The 17,183-nt window shown below is 52.4% G+C and overlaps 1 protein-coding gene and 1 long non-coding RNA gene across 51 annotated transcripts in view; one reads left to right on the top strand and one right to left on the bottom strand.

Annotated features, from left to right (window-relative positions):
* LOC144334144 (uncharacterized) overlaps positions 1 to 17,183 on the top strand; it is a 131,995-nt gene that overhangs the window by 20,113 nt on the left and 94,699 nt on the right. The window lies entirely within an intron of this gene.
* The window catches only part of NRXN2 (neurexin 2), a 117,142-nt gene that overhangs the window by 80,353 nt on the left and 19,606 nt on the right, over positions 1 to 17,183 (bottom strand). For 11 of the 50 annotated variants that reach the window (XM_077962158.1, XM_077962154.1, XM_015113866.3 and 8 more), the window contains 4 exons: positions 12,480 to 12,497; positions 7,599 to 7,628; positions 4,895 to 4,966; positions 112 to 413 (listed from right to left, as the gene is read on the bottom strand). In XM_077962158.1, coding sequence (XP_077818284.1) covers positions 112 to 413; positions 4,895 to 4,966; positions 7,599 to 7,628; positions 12,480 to 12,497 — 422 coding nt within the window. Of the gene's footprint in view, positions 1 to 102; positions 414 to 4,894; positions 4,967 to 7,598; positions 7,629 to 12,479; positions 12,498 to 17,183 lie in introns of all 50 variants that reach the window. The other 39 variants (XM_077962199.1, XM_077962174.1, XM_077962175.1 and 36 more) reach the window with 14 other exon arrangements.

The raw sequence follows: 17,183 nt of genomic DNA, 5'->3' as shown, positions 1-17,183 counted from the left end.
CTCACTGCCCAGCCCTGATCCCTCCATCACAAGCTCCCGGCAGCCCCCTCTCCCAACCCCCGTTGTGCCCCAGATATAGCTAATCCCTGGCCTTCTTCTCACTCCCCCTACCTGGCGCAGGTTTCGGGTGACCCGGACGTCGTGCCAGGCGTTGTCGTTGAACTTGCCATTGACGGGTTCCACAAGGGCCTCGAAGGCACCTGAGCCTAGGTTGATGACCAGCCAGACAGCCCCAGACTTGAGGGACAGGTTGACGTAGTCGGCCGACTTGCCTGTGTGCAGCATCAGGCCGTTGCGTTGCAGGGTGCGGAAGGCCAGCGTGATCTCGTCAGTGCTGCTCTGGATGGGGTTGTGTGACAGGTCGTAGCAGAAGAACTCATTGCCTTTGAAGGTCGCCACAAACTCCTCCTTGCCTGGATGCCATGGTGTGGGGAAACGGGAGAAGGCTGAATGGGGTAGGGTACGCCAGTGCTTCCCTCTCCCCTCCAGCAACCCAGGCACTGGTCCTGGGCACCAGGAGCCCAGAGGTCCCAACCTGTAGCTTTAGGCCCCTTTCCCTCCCTTGGCCTGTCAACCATCCTCTCAGGACCCTGCCGTCTCTGCTGTCAAAAGTCAATGTCCCCCGTGTCCATTTCCAAACCAGGAGGCTGCTAAGTGGCTCCCATACTGACAGCTGACAATTACTCTGCCACAGGATCCGGCAGAGCAGAGGGTGCTCACTGTCTCCTCCCCAGCTACCTTCCCATCAGCCACTCCCCTTAACAAAGGGACATAGAAGGGAAATAAGAGGCTCTGCCTTACTTTTCCCTGGGTGCTCCTCCCATATGGCAGGGTCCACAAGGGCCTCGTACGCACAGCCCACCTCCCTTCCTGCCCCTCCTCCAGCGATGGCCAATCTCAGTGCCTGAAGACAGTTTCAGCCTCACCATATGGGATGGGACCAATAGGCCTGCTGTTCAGCAGGGAGGAGATGAGGAGAATGGGAGGTGGGGGAATGGGGGAAGGGTCAGGAAGACACACAGGAAGGCAATGCAGGTGACAGGGATATGCACCAGATAGCAACAGGCCACCAGGCAGAGCTCACATGGGTGGCCACCGCCCCAGCTATCATCTCCACCCCCAGCTCCCTACTCCAAGCCAAGGACAGCGCAGACAGGCCCAAGGTGGAGAGCAAAGAGTGCCTGGATGTGACCTGTGTGTGCCCAGAGAGTGACAGGGCAAGGGCAGGCCTGGGCCTCGTGTGTGCGCATGTCTGTGTATGTGCATGTGTGTCCGTAGGCACCTGGCACAGGGCCCTTCCACTGGCACTTTTTAAGCAGAAGCAAAAACTACTGGGAGAGCCTGAGGGATTGTCAGCATTCTGTAAGCTGGTAACAAGTGAGAAGACAATGACTCCGTAGTACCAAGAAGTTGAAGTTTCCGTCCAACACCGGCACAAGCCAGAGTGCAAGCAGAGAGAAGAGAACCGGATATGAAGTCAGGACAAACCAGAGGACCTGGGCTCTACCAGTGGCTACTTCTGGCCATTAAGCAGTGGCACACAGCTGGCCCTGCCTACCTCACAGGACAGGTGCAGGGCAAACAACACTGGCCGTGAGAGTCTTTATGAAGAGGCCAAGCTAACCAAATGCGGGAATTCTCAATAGATGCTCCCAAGGCCCAGGCAAGAACAGGCACAATGCCAAGGTGTATGCAGGGCCACCAGGAGGCACTTGCCTTCCCCTGGTGGGAGCAGGGCTCAGCAGCAGTGCTATGTGTTGAGGCAGTGGGGGGGTCTTGGAGTGCAGATTCTGCAGATCCCCTCCCCGCCACACACAGCCTGCTTCTCTCTCTCTGGGCAGGCTGCCCACAGCCTCTGTCCTCACTGCCTCCGGATGCCAAGGCACCAGCTGCTGCCCCTGAGCCTGGCACAGCACTCGCTGCAGCTGGCAAGGCCCGGTTTCCTGAGGCCACAGGGCAGCAAGGCTGGTGGGGGCCTGGGCAACATCGGGACAGTCTGAATCCCTTCCTCTGTCTACTTAGGGTACCAGTGGGGAGGGCCAGAAAGCAAAAGTGAGGACCCCAGCAGAGACAAGAGGGGAAAGCAGGGAAGAATGGCAAGGAGGAGGGAGGTGGGGCAGAGCCGGGGAAAGGTGAACCATCGCAGAGACAGACAAGAAATGAAGAAGGCTCAGGACTGTGAGGGAGCAAGAGGGGATGAGCGCGGCTATCTGGATAAAGGAGCAAGCCCTGCGGGGACAGGTACAGGAGATGGGAAAAGAGCCAGAAATGAAAGTGGACAGGGACCTCTAGGGAACAGAAGCCAAGGCTTTCTGGGGCCTTGCTGTTTCCATAGCAACGAAGCCTGCTGCCCAGGCACTGGGAGAACCAGGGGGCTCAAGGACCAGAAAAAGGAATGTGTTTGACCTTGGTTTTGCCACATGTACTAGTCCCAACCAGAAGCCACTCCTCCCACTCCCTCACCTTCACTGCAGTCAAAGAAAATATCATTAAAGAGAGTCAAACAGAAAGAAAGAAAAGAATAAGGCAACCGTGTGAAACAGTGATTCGGACAGAACAAAAGAGGCCAGCAAAAGGGAAAGAGGCGGGTCTGGGGCTGGACCGTGGCTGCCAAGGCCAAGTAGAGAAACGAGGCCATTCCTCAACTCCTCAGCTCTGCCTCCAGTCTCCTGGGGCAGGTGGCAAAGCTAGCTACTCCGGAACCTGCGCCTCCACGGGCTCCAGTCCCTTTGCCACCAGAGACCTGGGTCAGCCCAGAGACGCCAAGAGGCCTGAGGAGCAGCCAAAGAGAACCTGAAAGCCTTTGAGAAGAGGGACAGAAAAGAGATGAGCAAAAAAAAAGAAAACCAAGGATGAGCAAGTGTGGAAAGAAAACCCGAAGATGGTGAGGAGAGAGAAAGAGAACCTGAGTAGGGGAGGTCGGGGCATGACTTCAAGGTACTGGTGGAGGGATTCTACTGGGGTGAGCCTGTGGGGGCGACCAAGGGGCTCAGCAGAGCACAAACCAGATCTGGGCTGAACAAGCCCTGAAGCACCAGGGGGCGCTTTCCCCCATCTCGCCGTTCTGGCGCGACTGGGAACTACAACTCCCAGCAGCGCTTGCACAGTTACCGCCCCTAATTGCTCCGGACCCAGGAAGGAGGATAATAGCTGATGCTCGTTTATCTCCCACAGTTGGGGAGTCTGTAGCCCTACAAGTGTCCCCAGTGAAGATGAATGTGGCTAGAGACTAGTTGTTGTGGTCCTGCATTTCTGAGTACCATGCATGAGGGACAGAGCAGCTGCCTCCTTTCCAGGCCCAGTTCCCAGACCTCCTCTGGGAAGGTCTCCAGCGCCCCCCTCCGCCCTCCCTACTCTCGAGCTCTACAGCTGTCTGTTCTGCTCACTTGGCACTTATTGCCTAGTAACATCTTGTACTGCTCCCTGGAGAGGAAATGTGATGTGAGAAAGAAGACCTGGGCGCTAGTGCTGGCTCCACCACCAGCTTTGTGACCTTGGCTTGTCACAAAGCTGGGCTCTAAGTCCCAGCTTCCCCCTCTGGAAAATGGAGCTGATCATCAAGAACTGCACAGGCTGCTGTGGGCATCTCAGAAAGAGAAAGGTCAGTGTCCAGCTTCCTCAACTGTAAAGCATCCCACAAATAAACGATTCATGCCTGTTGGTAACTTTCTGCCAGTGTGCTGCCTCTCCCTGTGTCTCCTCTCTTTCTCAAGGATTCTTTTTTTTTTCTTTTTTTTTTGAGATGGAGTCTCACCATGTTGCCAGGCTGGTTTTGAACTCCTGGCCTCAAGCGATCCTCCCACCTCGGCCTCTCAAAGTGTTGGGATTACAGGCATGAGCCACCGTGCCTGGCCTCAATGAATAAACTAACTCCTCTCAAAAGAGCCTACACTTTTCAAATACTTTGCATGGACCATACTTTATTGTAGTTATTTGTTAGAACATCAATCAGCCCCTTGGGAACAGAGCCTATCGGCTCATGTAAGATAAATTTGCTGAGCACACAGCTACTTATGTGCCAAGAGCTGTGTAAAGGACCAGGGGCATAGGAACAAAAATATCCAATCCCCGGCCTCAGGGAGCTTGGTCTAGTTTGGGAAGCAAACAGGTAAAGTGACAGTTATGATACAGTATGATGAGCCTTCTAGTGGAAGTGTGGACAAAGGAAACACTGGAAGTGACCAGGTCCGCCTGGGGTGTTCAAGGAGACTTCCAGTGTGGATGGCCTGGCTGCTTTTTTAAGAGTCAGACAAAAGAGACACACCAAGTCATTGGAGAGAGGACAAGGATGGCAGAAATCCAGGCAAACAGAAGAGCAGACTATGGAAATAGGACTCCATAGCCCCAGTGCTTGGCACCCACTGGAGTTCCTTGAGGACTATGTTATAGTGGCTTACAAACTTCTTAGGAAAGAGATTATCTTAAGAGAGGCAGCTTCAGTACAGAAAAAGGAGCTAGAGCCCCCAAGCAGGCTTAAAGGCCCTGTGCTGGCCACAGCTCCCAACCAGAATCTCTCTGGACTGGGCACCTAGCAGGCTTCCAGAATTTGATGGTTAAATTGGGGTTGCCCTGCTGCCTGGTTGCCTTACCAAAGAAACAGACACTTCCTAGGGATCAGCCTGAACAACTGCCACAAAAAAAGATACCTGTGTTCTACAAAGAGGTCATCAGAACAACTGGGCTTTGTGAAAGAAATGGAGGTGTGTGGCCCTTCACACCAGGGCAGCTAATGGGGCCTTTGGAATGGCACTCAGGGAGCAGGCCCATCAGTTCCCACAGGCCTCAGAGAGGACAAGGGGATGTGCCTGCATTGACTTGGCTTCCCCCCAGGAAGCACAGTTAGCCTGCAGCAGGATGAGGGCTAGGCTCTCTAGGGACCATGGGGATCACTGACCTTTTGTTGACTGGTGCACATCGCCGGCTCCTCCTCTCCCGGCCCCCCCCTCGGAGAACAGTAAGGACCCTACTGGAGAAGCAGAATTGGGGAGTCAGGCACAGGGGCTACCAAGCCAGTCCCTCCCCAGCCTTGAGGGGATGAAGGGCCCTCTCCAGGGTGGAGGTGCTGCTTGCAGGGACTTTTCTGGGGACTCCCTTGCCTTCAATACCTCTAAGGAAGGAGCTGCTTGACAAACCAAGGACGATCAGCCCCACAGACCCCATCAGACTCATGATCACCGACTTCCACTCTTTGCCTGGGGCGGGGAGACTGGGCAGAGGAACAGAGACCTCACCATGAGTGCAGGATCCCTCCTTCCCCACAGCAGGCAAACAGGCCAGCCCTCAGCACTGGAGGCCCCCAGTTCCCCCTTCCAACTGCCCGCTCCTTCTCCTAGCCTCCTTCATGAGGCATATTCTCCCCACCACTCTGCAACTTTGCTCACACCCTTTATGCTGGGTCAAGCTCACACTTCCCAACTCATTCAAAAGCCTGACACAGGCACCCCTCTCCTCCAGAAACTTCTCCAGATTTACACCCCAAGCTCCTCTTCTGTTCTTTCCTGTCCTTGAGGCTCTCACTACACCTTGAGGCCATCCACACCTGCTTCATTCAACACAGTGAGTGCTCAGAAGCTCACCCTCGTCCAGTTCTTTGCCAGTTAGACCCCAGAGCTTCCCAGAGATTTCCAGGGGCTTCCTGTAATTCCTGTCTGTTCTTCATCCCACCATCGTGCCTACAAAAGGGCTGTGCACGTCAAAGGAGATCCTGCCTGGAGCTCAGCCTGGATGTGGGCAAGCCCTTTCTCAGGAGTTATTTCTCACTCCCCACCACCCCCCTCATCAGCAGCACCTGGGCCTCAGTCCAAAGGCCCTGGTGGGCACATGTTACCATGTCTGGGTTCCAGGCCGGCTTGAACTCTTCACCCCACCTCTCCCCCGGCCAGTGAACCTGTATACTCAGCACCTGGCTTCCAGGTACCCAGCCCTACTTCCAGATCCACAGGATGGCTTCAGGATGAGAAAACTCAGTGATGAAGGGGAAAAGTCCCTATATGGGCTCTTAGTCTAACCCCAGTTGCAAATCCCCAAACTTGAACTAGAATAATACTTGAGCTGTGGGACTTTCCAGGGGGGCTTTCTGAGATCCTTTGGGAGGGGCTTCCCTTATGACAAAGGGGAGCCACAGCCAGCACCCATAGAACCAGGCACTGAGAGGCAAGAAGGATGTGAGTGAACCAACCAGGGCTCCTACTGAAGACTCTCCATTTGGGACTTCCCCTTTCCCCACACTTCTTGCCATAATTTCACATCCCTGCAAGACTCCAAGGCCTCTACCTCCCCAGACCTAAATCCAACGCAGATTTCATATCTATACGAGTTTCTCCCTGTAGCCCAATCTTGGTCCTGCCTACAGGCTAAGGACCCCACTCTGTTCCTCAGTAAGATGACCCCCCAACAGAGGGCTGAACTGGGCAGGTCCAACAGTGCCAAAGGGTCTGGAAGGCCAAAACCCTGAGCTCAGAGAGAATCAGTGACAGCAGAGGACTGGAGCAGGCCAGAGCTGGAGGAGCTCAGACAGGACTCCTGGGTTCTGTCTCCAGGTTTACTTAACACCAGGGCTCTCAAAGATGGTAGGCACTTAGTCAAAGGAGTGCTAAAATTAAATGCCTAGTCCCAACCATACCACCAATTAGGGCTGTGGAATCACTAACGAGTCATTTCATCTCTCTGGTCCTCAATGTCATCATCTGTCAAATAGGGTTAAGAGATGTTCAATGTAATCCCAGCACTTTGGGAGGCCGAGACGGGCGGATCACGAGGTCAGGAGATCGAGACCATCCTGGCTAACACGGTGAAACCCCATCTCTACTAAAAATACAAAAAAAATAGCCAGGCATAGCGGTGGGCGCCTATAGTCCCAGCTACTTGGGAGGCTGAGGCAGAAGAATGGCGTGAACCTGGGAGGCAGAGCTTGCAGTGAACTGAGATCGCGCCACTACACTCCAGCCTGGGTGACGGAGCGAGACTCCGTCTCAAAAAAAAAGAGACGTTCAAAAGACACAAGGGTGAAGGCGTGCGGGTGGGCAGGGTGTTGGGAGTGCACACTGTGGAAAGGCAGAGACCCTACTCCCATTCCCTTCTAGTCATGGATGGGGGCCTCCCACAGTAGCAGGGTGAGGGTAATGAGACTGCCTAAGACCCTCTTTCTCCAGCCCATGCTTTTCTCTTGTTACTTAGGTCCATAGAAAAGAAAGAATGATTAGAATGAGTGGAAGGAAATCAACCACCACCATGAGAAAGAAAAAAAGCAAGATATACTACCAGGAAAACGCAAAAAAATGGTGACTGGAGACAACGGCAGGAGTTCAAACATCTCTTGATGTCAGAAACCAAGGTGAGATGTAGGTGGATGGAGTGCTTCAGGGTGGGCAAAGGAGAGGGGAGCACACAGACAAGGGCAGGCCCCCACCCCCACCCCAGCACCCCCCAAATAAAATTAAGAAATGGCAAAGGAAGCGGGTAGGAAAGGAAGGAAGGTGTCAGGACAGGTGGAGGAGGGGAAGGGGACAGGGGAGGGACAGGGAGAAGAACAGAAAATCCAGGCGCAGGTTGGGGGCAATCCAATCCAATCCAAACCAAACCAAAACTTCAAACCATACCTTCGCTGTTTAACGTCAGGTGAGCCGGACCTTGGAAAGGGGAAGGAGAGAAAGAAAGAAAGAAAAAAAAAAGAAGAAGAAAAAAGAAAGAAAAGGGGAAAGAAACAAAGAAAACACAAGTCATCAAAATCAGCCAGAGAGAAGGGAGAAAAAAGCTTTTGCTGCCACAATTTAAAAACCCTTTTTAACTTGTGACAGACATCGGGGGGGAGCCCCAGCCCAGGAGCTGAGGAGAGGGGCCCGATGCCGAAACAGCGGGTGGAGGGCACAACAGGGGAAGAGAGAAAGAGAGATTAGGGGCTTCAGAGAGGGTGAAAAGGGTACAGGCAGAACCGGAGGAAGGAGGGGGCGGGGAGTCGCTGCAGGGGGGAGAGGAGATTTTGGTTTCTTTTTTTCTTCTTGCCGGAAAAAAAAAAAAGGAAAAGGAGGAGAAGCATTAGGCTGGGAGGGTTGCTTTTTCCTTTTTCTTTTTTTCTTTTTTTTTTTCTTCCGGGAGGCGGAGAGAAAAAAAAACGGTCAACGAGAAAAACGATTCAGATGGAGGAGAAAATAAAACACAACACAAAAATCAAAGCCACCTGGAGAGAGAGAGAGTGTCCTGTTAGCATGGGATTAAGCGGGCAAGGGGGCCTCCAACCCCCCAACACCCCTAATTCCAGTTACCCCTAGGATGCTGACAGAAAAGGGGGAAAGATGGGGGGTATAAAGAACCCGGGCCTAAAAGGATCCCCCACTAAAGCGGGGTTTGGAAGGACATCTGTTGGGTTCTAATCCTCCCAGCTACCCTTCCCAATAACCTCTGTAGGGATAGTAGGGACCCTGCACACCTGGGTTCTAAGAGGAAACTGGAGTTCAAGAGGACAAAATTAGTGAGGAAGCAGGTAAGAGAAGGTAGAATCTACGGAGACACTGAGAGACTGGGCTCAGAGCTCTCAGACAGCAAGGTCCAAAGAGGACAGCCAAGCCCTATGGGAGGAGGCCCAGCTCTCTGAAAGGTCCAAGTACATCATTCATAAATTACAGACCCCCTTTCTCTGGCCAGGACCTCTCTCAAATGACCCAAAAGCTGGATTTTGAAAATAGAAAATGGACTGATAGGAAGATCAGCTAGGATTTCCATCCAGAATTACACTGGCCCCTTGAGACAGCCTTGTCAGCCCTAACCCAAAGTATCCCTCCCCAGCCTTAGTGGGAAGGAATCTGGCCCACTGGATCAGTACCCTTGTCCCCAACGGGCACCAGCCAAGGAACGCACTCTCCTAGAGAGGCTGGCAGCACCAGGCCCCACAGCTGGTCTGAGACCCCAGGGCTCCCTGAGATGTCCAGCCAGCTCCACCAAACCTCAGAGCCCCCTCCTAACCCTAACCCCAGCCCCACTCACTCCCCTGTGGTGTCTAGCCAAGAGGGTAGGAAAGGGAACAGCCCTGCAGTGCCACTGTCACCCTTGGAAACCAGCCCCACTGCTGTGGCAATGAGATGTTAACCCTAGGGATAGAAAGCTGGGGCCAAGATGGAAGTAGCAAGGTTAAAGAGTTATGAGTATTTCTGAGACGAAGCTGGGGGCCAGGATGCCTGGGTTCCAAGAGGAAAGGCAGTGAGGAGGCCAGGAAGGACATGGCCAGATGGTTCACATTTCCCTCTTTGCCCCATCTCTCTAGGGTGGCATTGGTTTCTCCCCACGTCTGAGTCTGAGGCCACTTGGAGGAGGAGGCCACAGCCATTGAGGGCAGCCTTAGGACTGAACAGCTCTTGGGAGGACGTAGGTTTTTATCCATGACACAGGTAAGGACCCAGGCATTTGAACCGAGTCTCCTCATTCCTTACTCTGAATACCCTCCTACTCTGCCACCAACCCTTTCCCCAAGAACTACCAGCATCTCCGTCCAAACCCCCTAAACCCAGGACCCAGACCCAGAGCCCTCAACCCACATCTGACATTCCCTGTCAGAAGCAGCCTTGCTCTCAGGCTCCCACCCTTGAGAATCCAGGCCTCTGCCCACCCCCAGCCCAGGAGCCAGGTGCCCTGTGAACCCACCCTCTGTCTCCCACAGGCCTGACTGCTGCTGGGGGAAGCCACATCTCTCTCTCCCAGACCCTTCCACTGCCCAGCTCCTCGCCAGCCTCATTAGCATTCGGCAGTCTCCCTCTGTCACCACGGCAACCAGCTGCTCAGCTCCCTCAGGCGTGACAGCACCAGCCATCTTGGTGAAGGGGAGGCTGGTTCCCTTCCTGTCTACCCCTGGCTCAGCCCCAGCTGGCCCCAGGGTTTTCTCCCTAAAGTCTGTCTCCCCGCTAATCTGAAATCTCTGCTCCCTCTTCCTGGCCCCCAGCCCCACTGGGGTAGGTATTCACTTCCCCACATCCACCTGTGATATCAGCCCCTCCTCCCACCACTGGAGAAGAGACTGGCAGTGATGGATGGCATTGCCAAGGGTCCCTTCCTAGGGCACTTTATCCAGCTACTTCTGGTTCTCTTTGCCCTGCCACAAGAGGGTGGGAGGAAAAAGGAGGTGCTCGGCAGGGGCTGCAAAGCAGGATCTTGGGGTTCCTGGAGAAAGCTAGGCCTCGGGCAAGTGTCAAGCGGGAAGAGGGTGAAGGTACAGAGGACTCCTTAGAGATATAAGGAGGGCTGCAGGGTCCAGAGCACAGTGCCACAGAGGAAGCCCCCAGCCCACCCACGTGGAACCACGACCTGCTAAACCCACCTCCCCACCTTCAGTCTCATCCCCTAACTCTCCTACTGAAACCCCAGAGAGGACCACCATCAAAAGAAAGATGGTGATAGGTGACAAGGTTAAGAGACACAAAAGCAGGCACAAAGACATGTCACAGAGTGACACAGAGATGCATCAGACTCCTAGGTGTGTATACACACACATACACACACACACACAGCCACCAATACGCAGCCCTGCACAGCCACTGACATGCAGGCACCCACAGTGCCACCTCTAAACCAGCAGACCACCACGCCACCCAAAGAAACAGTGAGGTGGCATCCACAGGCCTCCTTCCCCATGGGTCCCCAAAGCCCAGCTTCCCTTCTTGTCCCTGTCTATCAGCCCCTTTCCTCTCCCCTACTCCCGCCAGACTCCTTCTTCCCAAGTGCCCCCCTGCCTTTCTTCTTTTGGCCAAGTTGTTCCCCATTCCTGCCCCTCCCTACAGCTTGAGGCTTGAGTCTTTCTCTTCCCACCCCTTCACTTGCCCCTCTCCTTCCTCCATCTCTCTGCTCCTTCCTTTTTTCTCTCCTCCACCATTTTTTCCCTTTCTCTCTTCCTCCCTCCATCTCTCCCTTTGTTCCGGAGGAGACATGACATCAAGAGCAAGTAAAAGTCACATCAGCACTAAATCTTATCTCCAGCCCTCAGAAGGCTGCGTCCACCCAGACATGCAGACTCTCTCTCTGACATACACACAGAGGTAAACACTGACACACGGAGATGCAAACACAGATGCAGACACACAAAGATGCTGATGCTCTACACAGGCATACAGAAATGTGGGCCACACCACATATGCATCGATGGAGGCGCAGAGCACACCCACACACTCAGACACAAAATCATGTTACATGTACACAGCATATATCCTGAGGCGTGCACAGAGACACACAGACCAGCAGAGCTGTATAAATGTATGTGTATGCAGACATACATACACACATATACATACACACACACACACACACACACACACACACACACACACACATCGGCCAGCTGGGCCCAGGAGACCTGAGGACCCCAAGGAGAAGAGATTTCCAAGAGAGACAAGTCAGACCATGGACATCACAAGGAAAATGGGTTCCAGCCCCACACTCAGGCAAAGAGCCCTTTGCTGCCTTTCTTTCCCATGACTACTGCATCCTTGGCACTTTCCTCTGCTCCTCCCCAGGGACACCCTTGCCCTCCCACTCCTCCTTCCCAGGAGAAGGGACTAGGATGCCACCTCATGCCTGCTCTGCAGCCTTCTTCATGGTGGCTATGTGAGCTCATCTTCAACACAGCCTTCAAGCCAGGACTACCTTCTTCCCGCTCTCAGTCCACCCCAGAGAAGGAAAAGAAACACAGGGAAAGCCAAACTGCTAGAGAAAGAGTCAGAGAATGACAGAAACCCAGAGAGAGCCTGGGGAAGGACAGACACATGGTCCAGGGACAGAGTCGTAGAGAAAAGGAGGTAAAGACAGAAACTGGACAGGGAGAAGAGGCCAACAAAACAGGAGATAGAGAAAGAACAGAGAGATCTCAGAGAGAGGCAGAAGCCCTACCCTTGCCCTCTGACCTGGATGAAGGAAGAAGCAGACCACTCCTACCTAGCAACCTGTAGGGCAGCGGCTAGGGGCCTGATGCAAGTGGCAAGTGCTGGTCACAGTGGGGCAGAGAAGCTGCCCCAACTATACACCCCCAACCCCCTACTCTGCCAGTGCACTCCACCACCCTCCAGTCCCCTGAGCCCTGCACAGTGGCACCAGACTCCAGGGCAGATTTCCCCCAAGCACAGGTTTCTGGGGCAACAGCCCACCCCAGCCTGCCCCAGCATCTGGCAAAATTGCCTTTCTAAGTTTCTTAACTTGGGCTGGGCTAAACGTTGTCTACCCAATTATTTCTGGGCACTTCGGAATCCTGTCAGCCCCGTCCCTCCACCCTCACCGCTCATCTCTTCCCTAAGAAGAAAGGCCGGTCAGCAGCTCCTGTGAAACCCATGAAGAGGGGATGCAAGAGAGTGGGGCAAGGCAGCCAAGGGAGGACCCCAGCCATCCTTCTCCAGAGAGGCCCTAAACATGGCAGGAAAGGGAGTCCTTGGGTAGCCAACGACAGCCCCTCCTGTAGGATCCCCATAGCAACAGATCCACTACCCCAGCGACCGGGAGGCTTCACTCACCTTCCATGGGGTGCTCCTCTGCAGCCAGCGAGGTTTGGAGAAGGGAGAGGCAGAGAGAGAAGAAAAAGGAGGGCTGTTAGCAAAGGTACCACGGACAGGGGCTCCAAGGGGAGAGTGGAGTCCAAGCCCACCCAGACCCTGACATGAGTCACCCAACATGGAAGGCCCAAATCTCAAGAAACAGCTATGTTGGGGATGAGGCAGAGACAGAGCTACTCCCTGAGTCAGAACCTCACACACAGTCAGCCAGTACCCATCACACCCAAGCCTCAAGTAACATTTCAGGAAACTGAGGCCCAGGACAGGGAAGTAACCACTCAAGGTCACACAGAGAATCTGAGGCAGGGCCAAGAGTGGCAGTCAGGCTTCCCAGTTTCCCCAGACAGGCTCCTCCCCTGCGTTCCATTGCATCTCAGAGACATGGGGACACACTCACACCACTAATTGTCTCACAGGGTTTACTAGAGACACACTCATGCTCAGTGACACACTGACACACATAGGCACTTAGCAATCCAGTGACACACACCATCTCACACAATTCACATATAAAGCCTCTGTACACAGGACCCAACCACCTACAGCCCCTGACCCTCCCGGGGGTGAAAAGACATCAGGACACAGATAGAGAAAACATGATTCTGCCACACAGCACTGTGTGACTTTCATCCTATTCACTTAACCTCTCTGAGTCCCTACTGCCTCTTCTGCAAAAATGAGAGGGGTGGACTGGATAGTTTCTGAGGCCTCTTCTGACTCTGATTCTGATTCTAGGACAAACGTCTTCTTAACATCTGGATGAGGCCAAGGCTCCCCAGGCTGGATGGCCATGCCAGTGAGGGAAGAGAGTCCAAATTCAGTAGGCCACACTGGGCCCAGAGCTAGACCATGCCACATTCTTTGGACAGGCAGACCTCATCTATTAGGGCCCTGCCTGGGCCTGGCCTTGGAGCTCACCAAATGGGTCAAGGGAGAAGACGGAACAAAGAGAAGATGGAGATAATTCCTTCAACTAAGCTATAACTCCTCAAGCAGGCTGGACTCTGATCTGCTTTGTAAGAGGATGGAGGTGCCCCCAGTTCCAAACATTTGCCATGTGCCCACCTCCTGGGAGCCTTTAGATGAAGCAATAAGCAGGAAGGGGGAAACAGCACAATCTACAAACACACAAACCCAGTGGGGAAACACATACTTGCATGTGCAGGCCCCAGGATACACACTTGTGTACACACAACTATCCAGTACACACTCACGCATGCACACACTATCTCCTCCTACCTCCAACCCCATTTGGTGATATATGTTCATTTACTCACGGAGAGGTAGCTATACTCTGAAAACAAACACAGTCATTTGTCATACCTTATACCACTCCCATAATCCACGCACATACACAGGCTGAATGCAAGCACCAATACCTGCACAGTAATCTACTACATAACACTAGACACACACACCACCACCCCACAGTGACTCCAGTGGCTAAAGACACACAGCCAGCAATGAACACAGCTCTCTTTCTATCTTCCATTTCCTAAACCTACACACACAGTCTTTCCATGTCAATATGTGTTACAAACACACTCCTTTACAACACAGAGCTGCTTCTACCGGACAGCTGCATCACCTAAAAGCTATGTATCCAATCCAATAGTTTTCTTTCTTTCTTTCTTTCTTTTTTTTTTTTTTTTTTTTTTTTTTTGAGATGGAGTTCTGCTCTTGTTGCCCAGACTGGAGTGTAATGGCGCGATCTTGGCTCACCGCAACCTCCGCCTCCCAGGTTCAAGTGATTCTCCTGCCTCAGCTTCCAGCATGCGCCACCACACCTAGCTAATTTTTGTATTTTCAGTAAAGACAGGATTTCTCCATGTTGGTCAGGCTAGTCTCGAGCTCCCGACCTCAGGTGATGGGCCCGTCTTGGCCTCCCAAAGTGCTGGGATTACAGGTGTGAGCCACAGTGCCCAGTAATAGTTTTCTTAAGTAAACTGAATCACATTACATTTATGGGTGGAGCCGGCTAATAAAGGGGCCCTCAGGAAAACCTTTGGCTCTCGTGAAGACTGTTGTGCCAGGATTTCTTTGGTCCCAGTATGCTAAGACCCTGGTCAGTCAGCACAATTGTCTCACCAGCACCTGTGCAAATAAGGAGGCGTAGTGATTTCTAGATAATCCAACATGGCAGGTATTTCAAAACGTATTTCCACCTGCCAGAAATGTACGTCATGCTATGCTCAGGAAGTTGAAACAACCAGGCTTGGTTTGTTTCTGGCTTTGGAGAGACAGCACCTAGAAACTCACATATCTCTCTTCCTCTGCTGCCCTTTGCTTTCTGCTGACTCACCTACGCCCCTCCCCTGCCACCTCAGGCCCCTTCAGGCTTGGCCCCTGCCCTCCACATTCCTCTTACTTCTCCTCGCTGTCCTCAGTGATGGCTCACTTTCGTGCTCAGAGACTCCCAAACCTGCATGGGTAGTCCCGGCCTCCTCCCTGAGTGCCAGTCCTGTATCACCATGTGTCCACCCAGCAATGTAATTGCTTGGCCAACTCTCTGACATCTAAACTCCACCACTGAAGCCATTCTCGACACCTCCACTCCCACGCAAAGCCCCTGCTTTCAACCAGTGCTGCCTGAGCTCCCACTACATGCCCCACACTGCCCTCACAGAATCCAGAGATGCCATTAGTTAGCCATGTGCTGGGCACCGTACTGACTCTCACATGCAATGTCACACATCAGCCTCACTGCAACACTGAGCTTGGTGTTATCTATCTCCTTGGTGCAGAGAAGAATACACATCCAGGAGCGCAGAATCACCTTTGCCCTTCTCTACTGCAATCCTAGGTCATCATAGCCTCTGGCCGCACCCCTTGTGCCTGGTTTCCTGCAATAGCCTTCTCTTGGTCAGTCTCCTACCCATCCCTAGCCTGACCCTTTTGGCACAGGTAACAGATATGCCTTACTAAATACTGCTGTGATGAGAACCTTTCAGTGTTTCTGATACAAACCTCTCTCCCGTGCTCTTGACCTATGTACCCATCTGCCTTTAGAGCCGCTGTCTCTGAGTGTCTCATAGGCTTCTCACACTCAATATGTCTAAGGTGGGCCTCATAACCCGCTTCTCACCCCACCAAATTCCCTGATCAAGTTAGGCACCCAGAAAGCACTTGCTCCTTTTGTCAGGCCAATCACCGGATTCTATCGGTTCCACCTTCCAAAACCCTAAAAACAAAACTAAACTCCTAGAAATCCTTATCATCCCTCCATTTCCACCGGCACTGCCCAGGCCCGGCCTTGGTAAGGCCAGGCCCTGATCAGTCCCTCTCCTTGGAACATTAATAAGCCTAGGAGATGACGCCCTCTACAGCCACTCTTTTCACCTTGAAATTCATACACCACAGCATAACAAAGTGGTCCACTCCCACCATGTTACGACCCTGCTGAAAACTCTTCAAAGCTTCTCAGTGCCTGTAGGTTAAAGTGGAATCTTCTCAGAAAATCCCACCCGAAATTTTACTGTGCCTTCCTCTAACCTCTTTTCCTGCGACAATCCAGGCTGCAACCACCCCAGCTTCTTCCTGTTTCTATAATATGCTATGTTTCTGCACATAATATTCCTTGTGCTTGAAATACTCTTCACCTACAGCTGGCTAAGAAAATCTACTCTTCCTTTAAAACCCAAGTCAAGGGCTAGCTACAGTGGTTTGTGCCTATAATCCCAGCACTTTGGGAAGCCACAGTGGGAGGATCACTTGAGCCCAGCAGTTTGAGACCAGCCTGGGCAACATAGGGAGACCCGTCTCTACAAACAAATGCAAAAATTAGCCGGATGTAATGACTCGTGTCTGTACTCCCAGCTACTTGGGAGACTGAGGTGGGAGAATCACTTGAGCCTGGGTGGTCGAGGCTGCAGTGAGCCATAATGACACCACTGCATTCCAGCCTGGATGACAGAGAAAATCTTGCCTCAAAAAAAAAAATAAATAAATTATCCAGACAGGGTGGTGTGCGCCTATAGTCCCAGCTACTCAGGAGGTTGAACTGGAGGATCATTTGAGCCCAGGGATTTGAGGTCACAGTGAGCTACGATCACACCACTGTACTTCAGCCTGGGTCTCTGAAAAAAAAAAAAGAAAAAGCAAAAAGATCCAGGTCAATATACATTTGTCTCTGTTCTAAACAAAGGAGAGCTAGCCTTCCTCTTTTGTGCCAGCTCTAGAAATGTACATTCTATTATTAATTATCTTATTGAGTCTCTATTGCAACTGTGTTAACATGTCTGTTTCCTGACTTGACTGTGAAATATCCAGAAGTGAGGACAATGCCTCATTCCTCTCTCTATATCCAGCTGCTTACATGGCTCCTGGCTCAGAAAAAAAGGCATTCTCACATTTGTTGAGTGAATCATAAAATAACACTTTGCATATACTGAGCACTTAGGGTGTGCCTGGCTCTTTACCCCCATTGTTCCTTTACCCACCACTGCTACATTGTGAATGGATATTACTATCACTTCCTTTTAGAGCTGAAGAAACCAAGACTCAGAAAGTAGGAGTAACTTGGCTAAGGTCACACTGCTAGTTGGTGACAGTCAAAATTTGAACCCAAATCTGCCTATCTGAAAACTTCCAGTGGGCTACATGCTTAGCCTGGAAGTCAAGACTTCTAGAAACTGATTCTAATCTAACGTTCTGATTTTATCTACC

Source organism: Macaca mulatta, chromosome 14 (genome assembly GCF_049350105.2).
Source record: "Macaca mulatta isolate MMU2019108-1 chromosome 14, T2T-MMU8v2.0, whole genome shotgun sequence".
Lineage (NCBI taxonomy): Eukaryota > Metazoa > Chordata > Mammalia > Primates > Cercopithecidae > Macaca > Macaca mulatta.
Note: the sequence above shows the minus strand (reverse complement) of the source record. Positions and strands in the feature narration are given on the sequence as shown.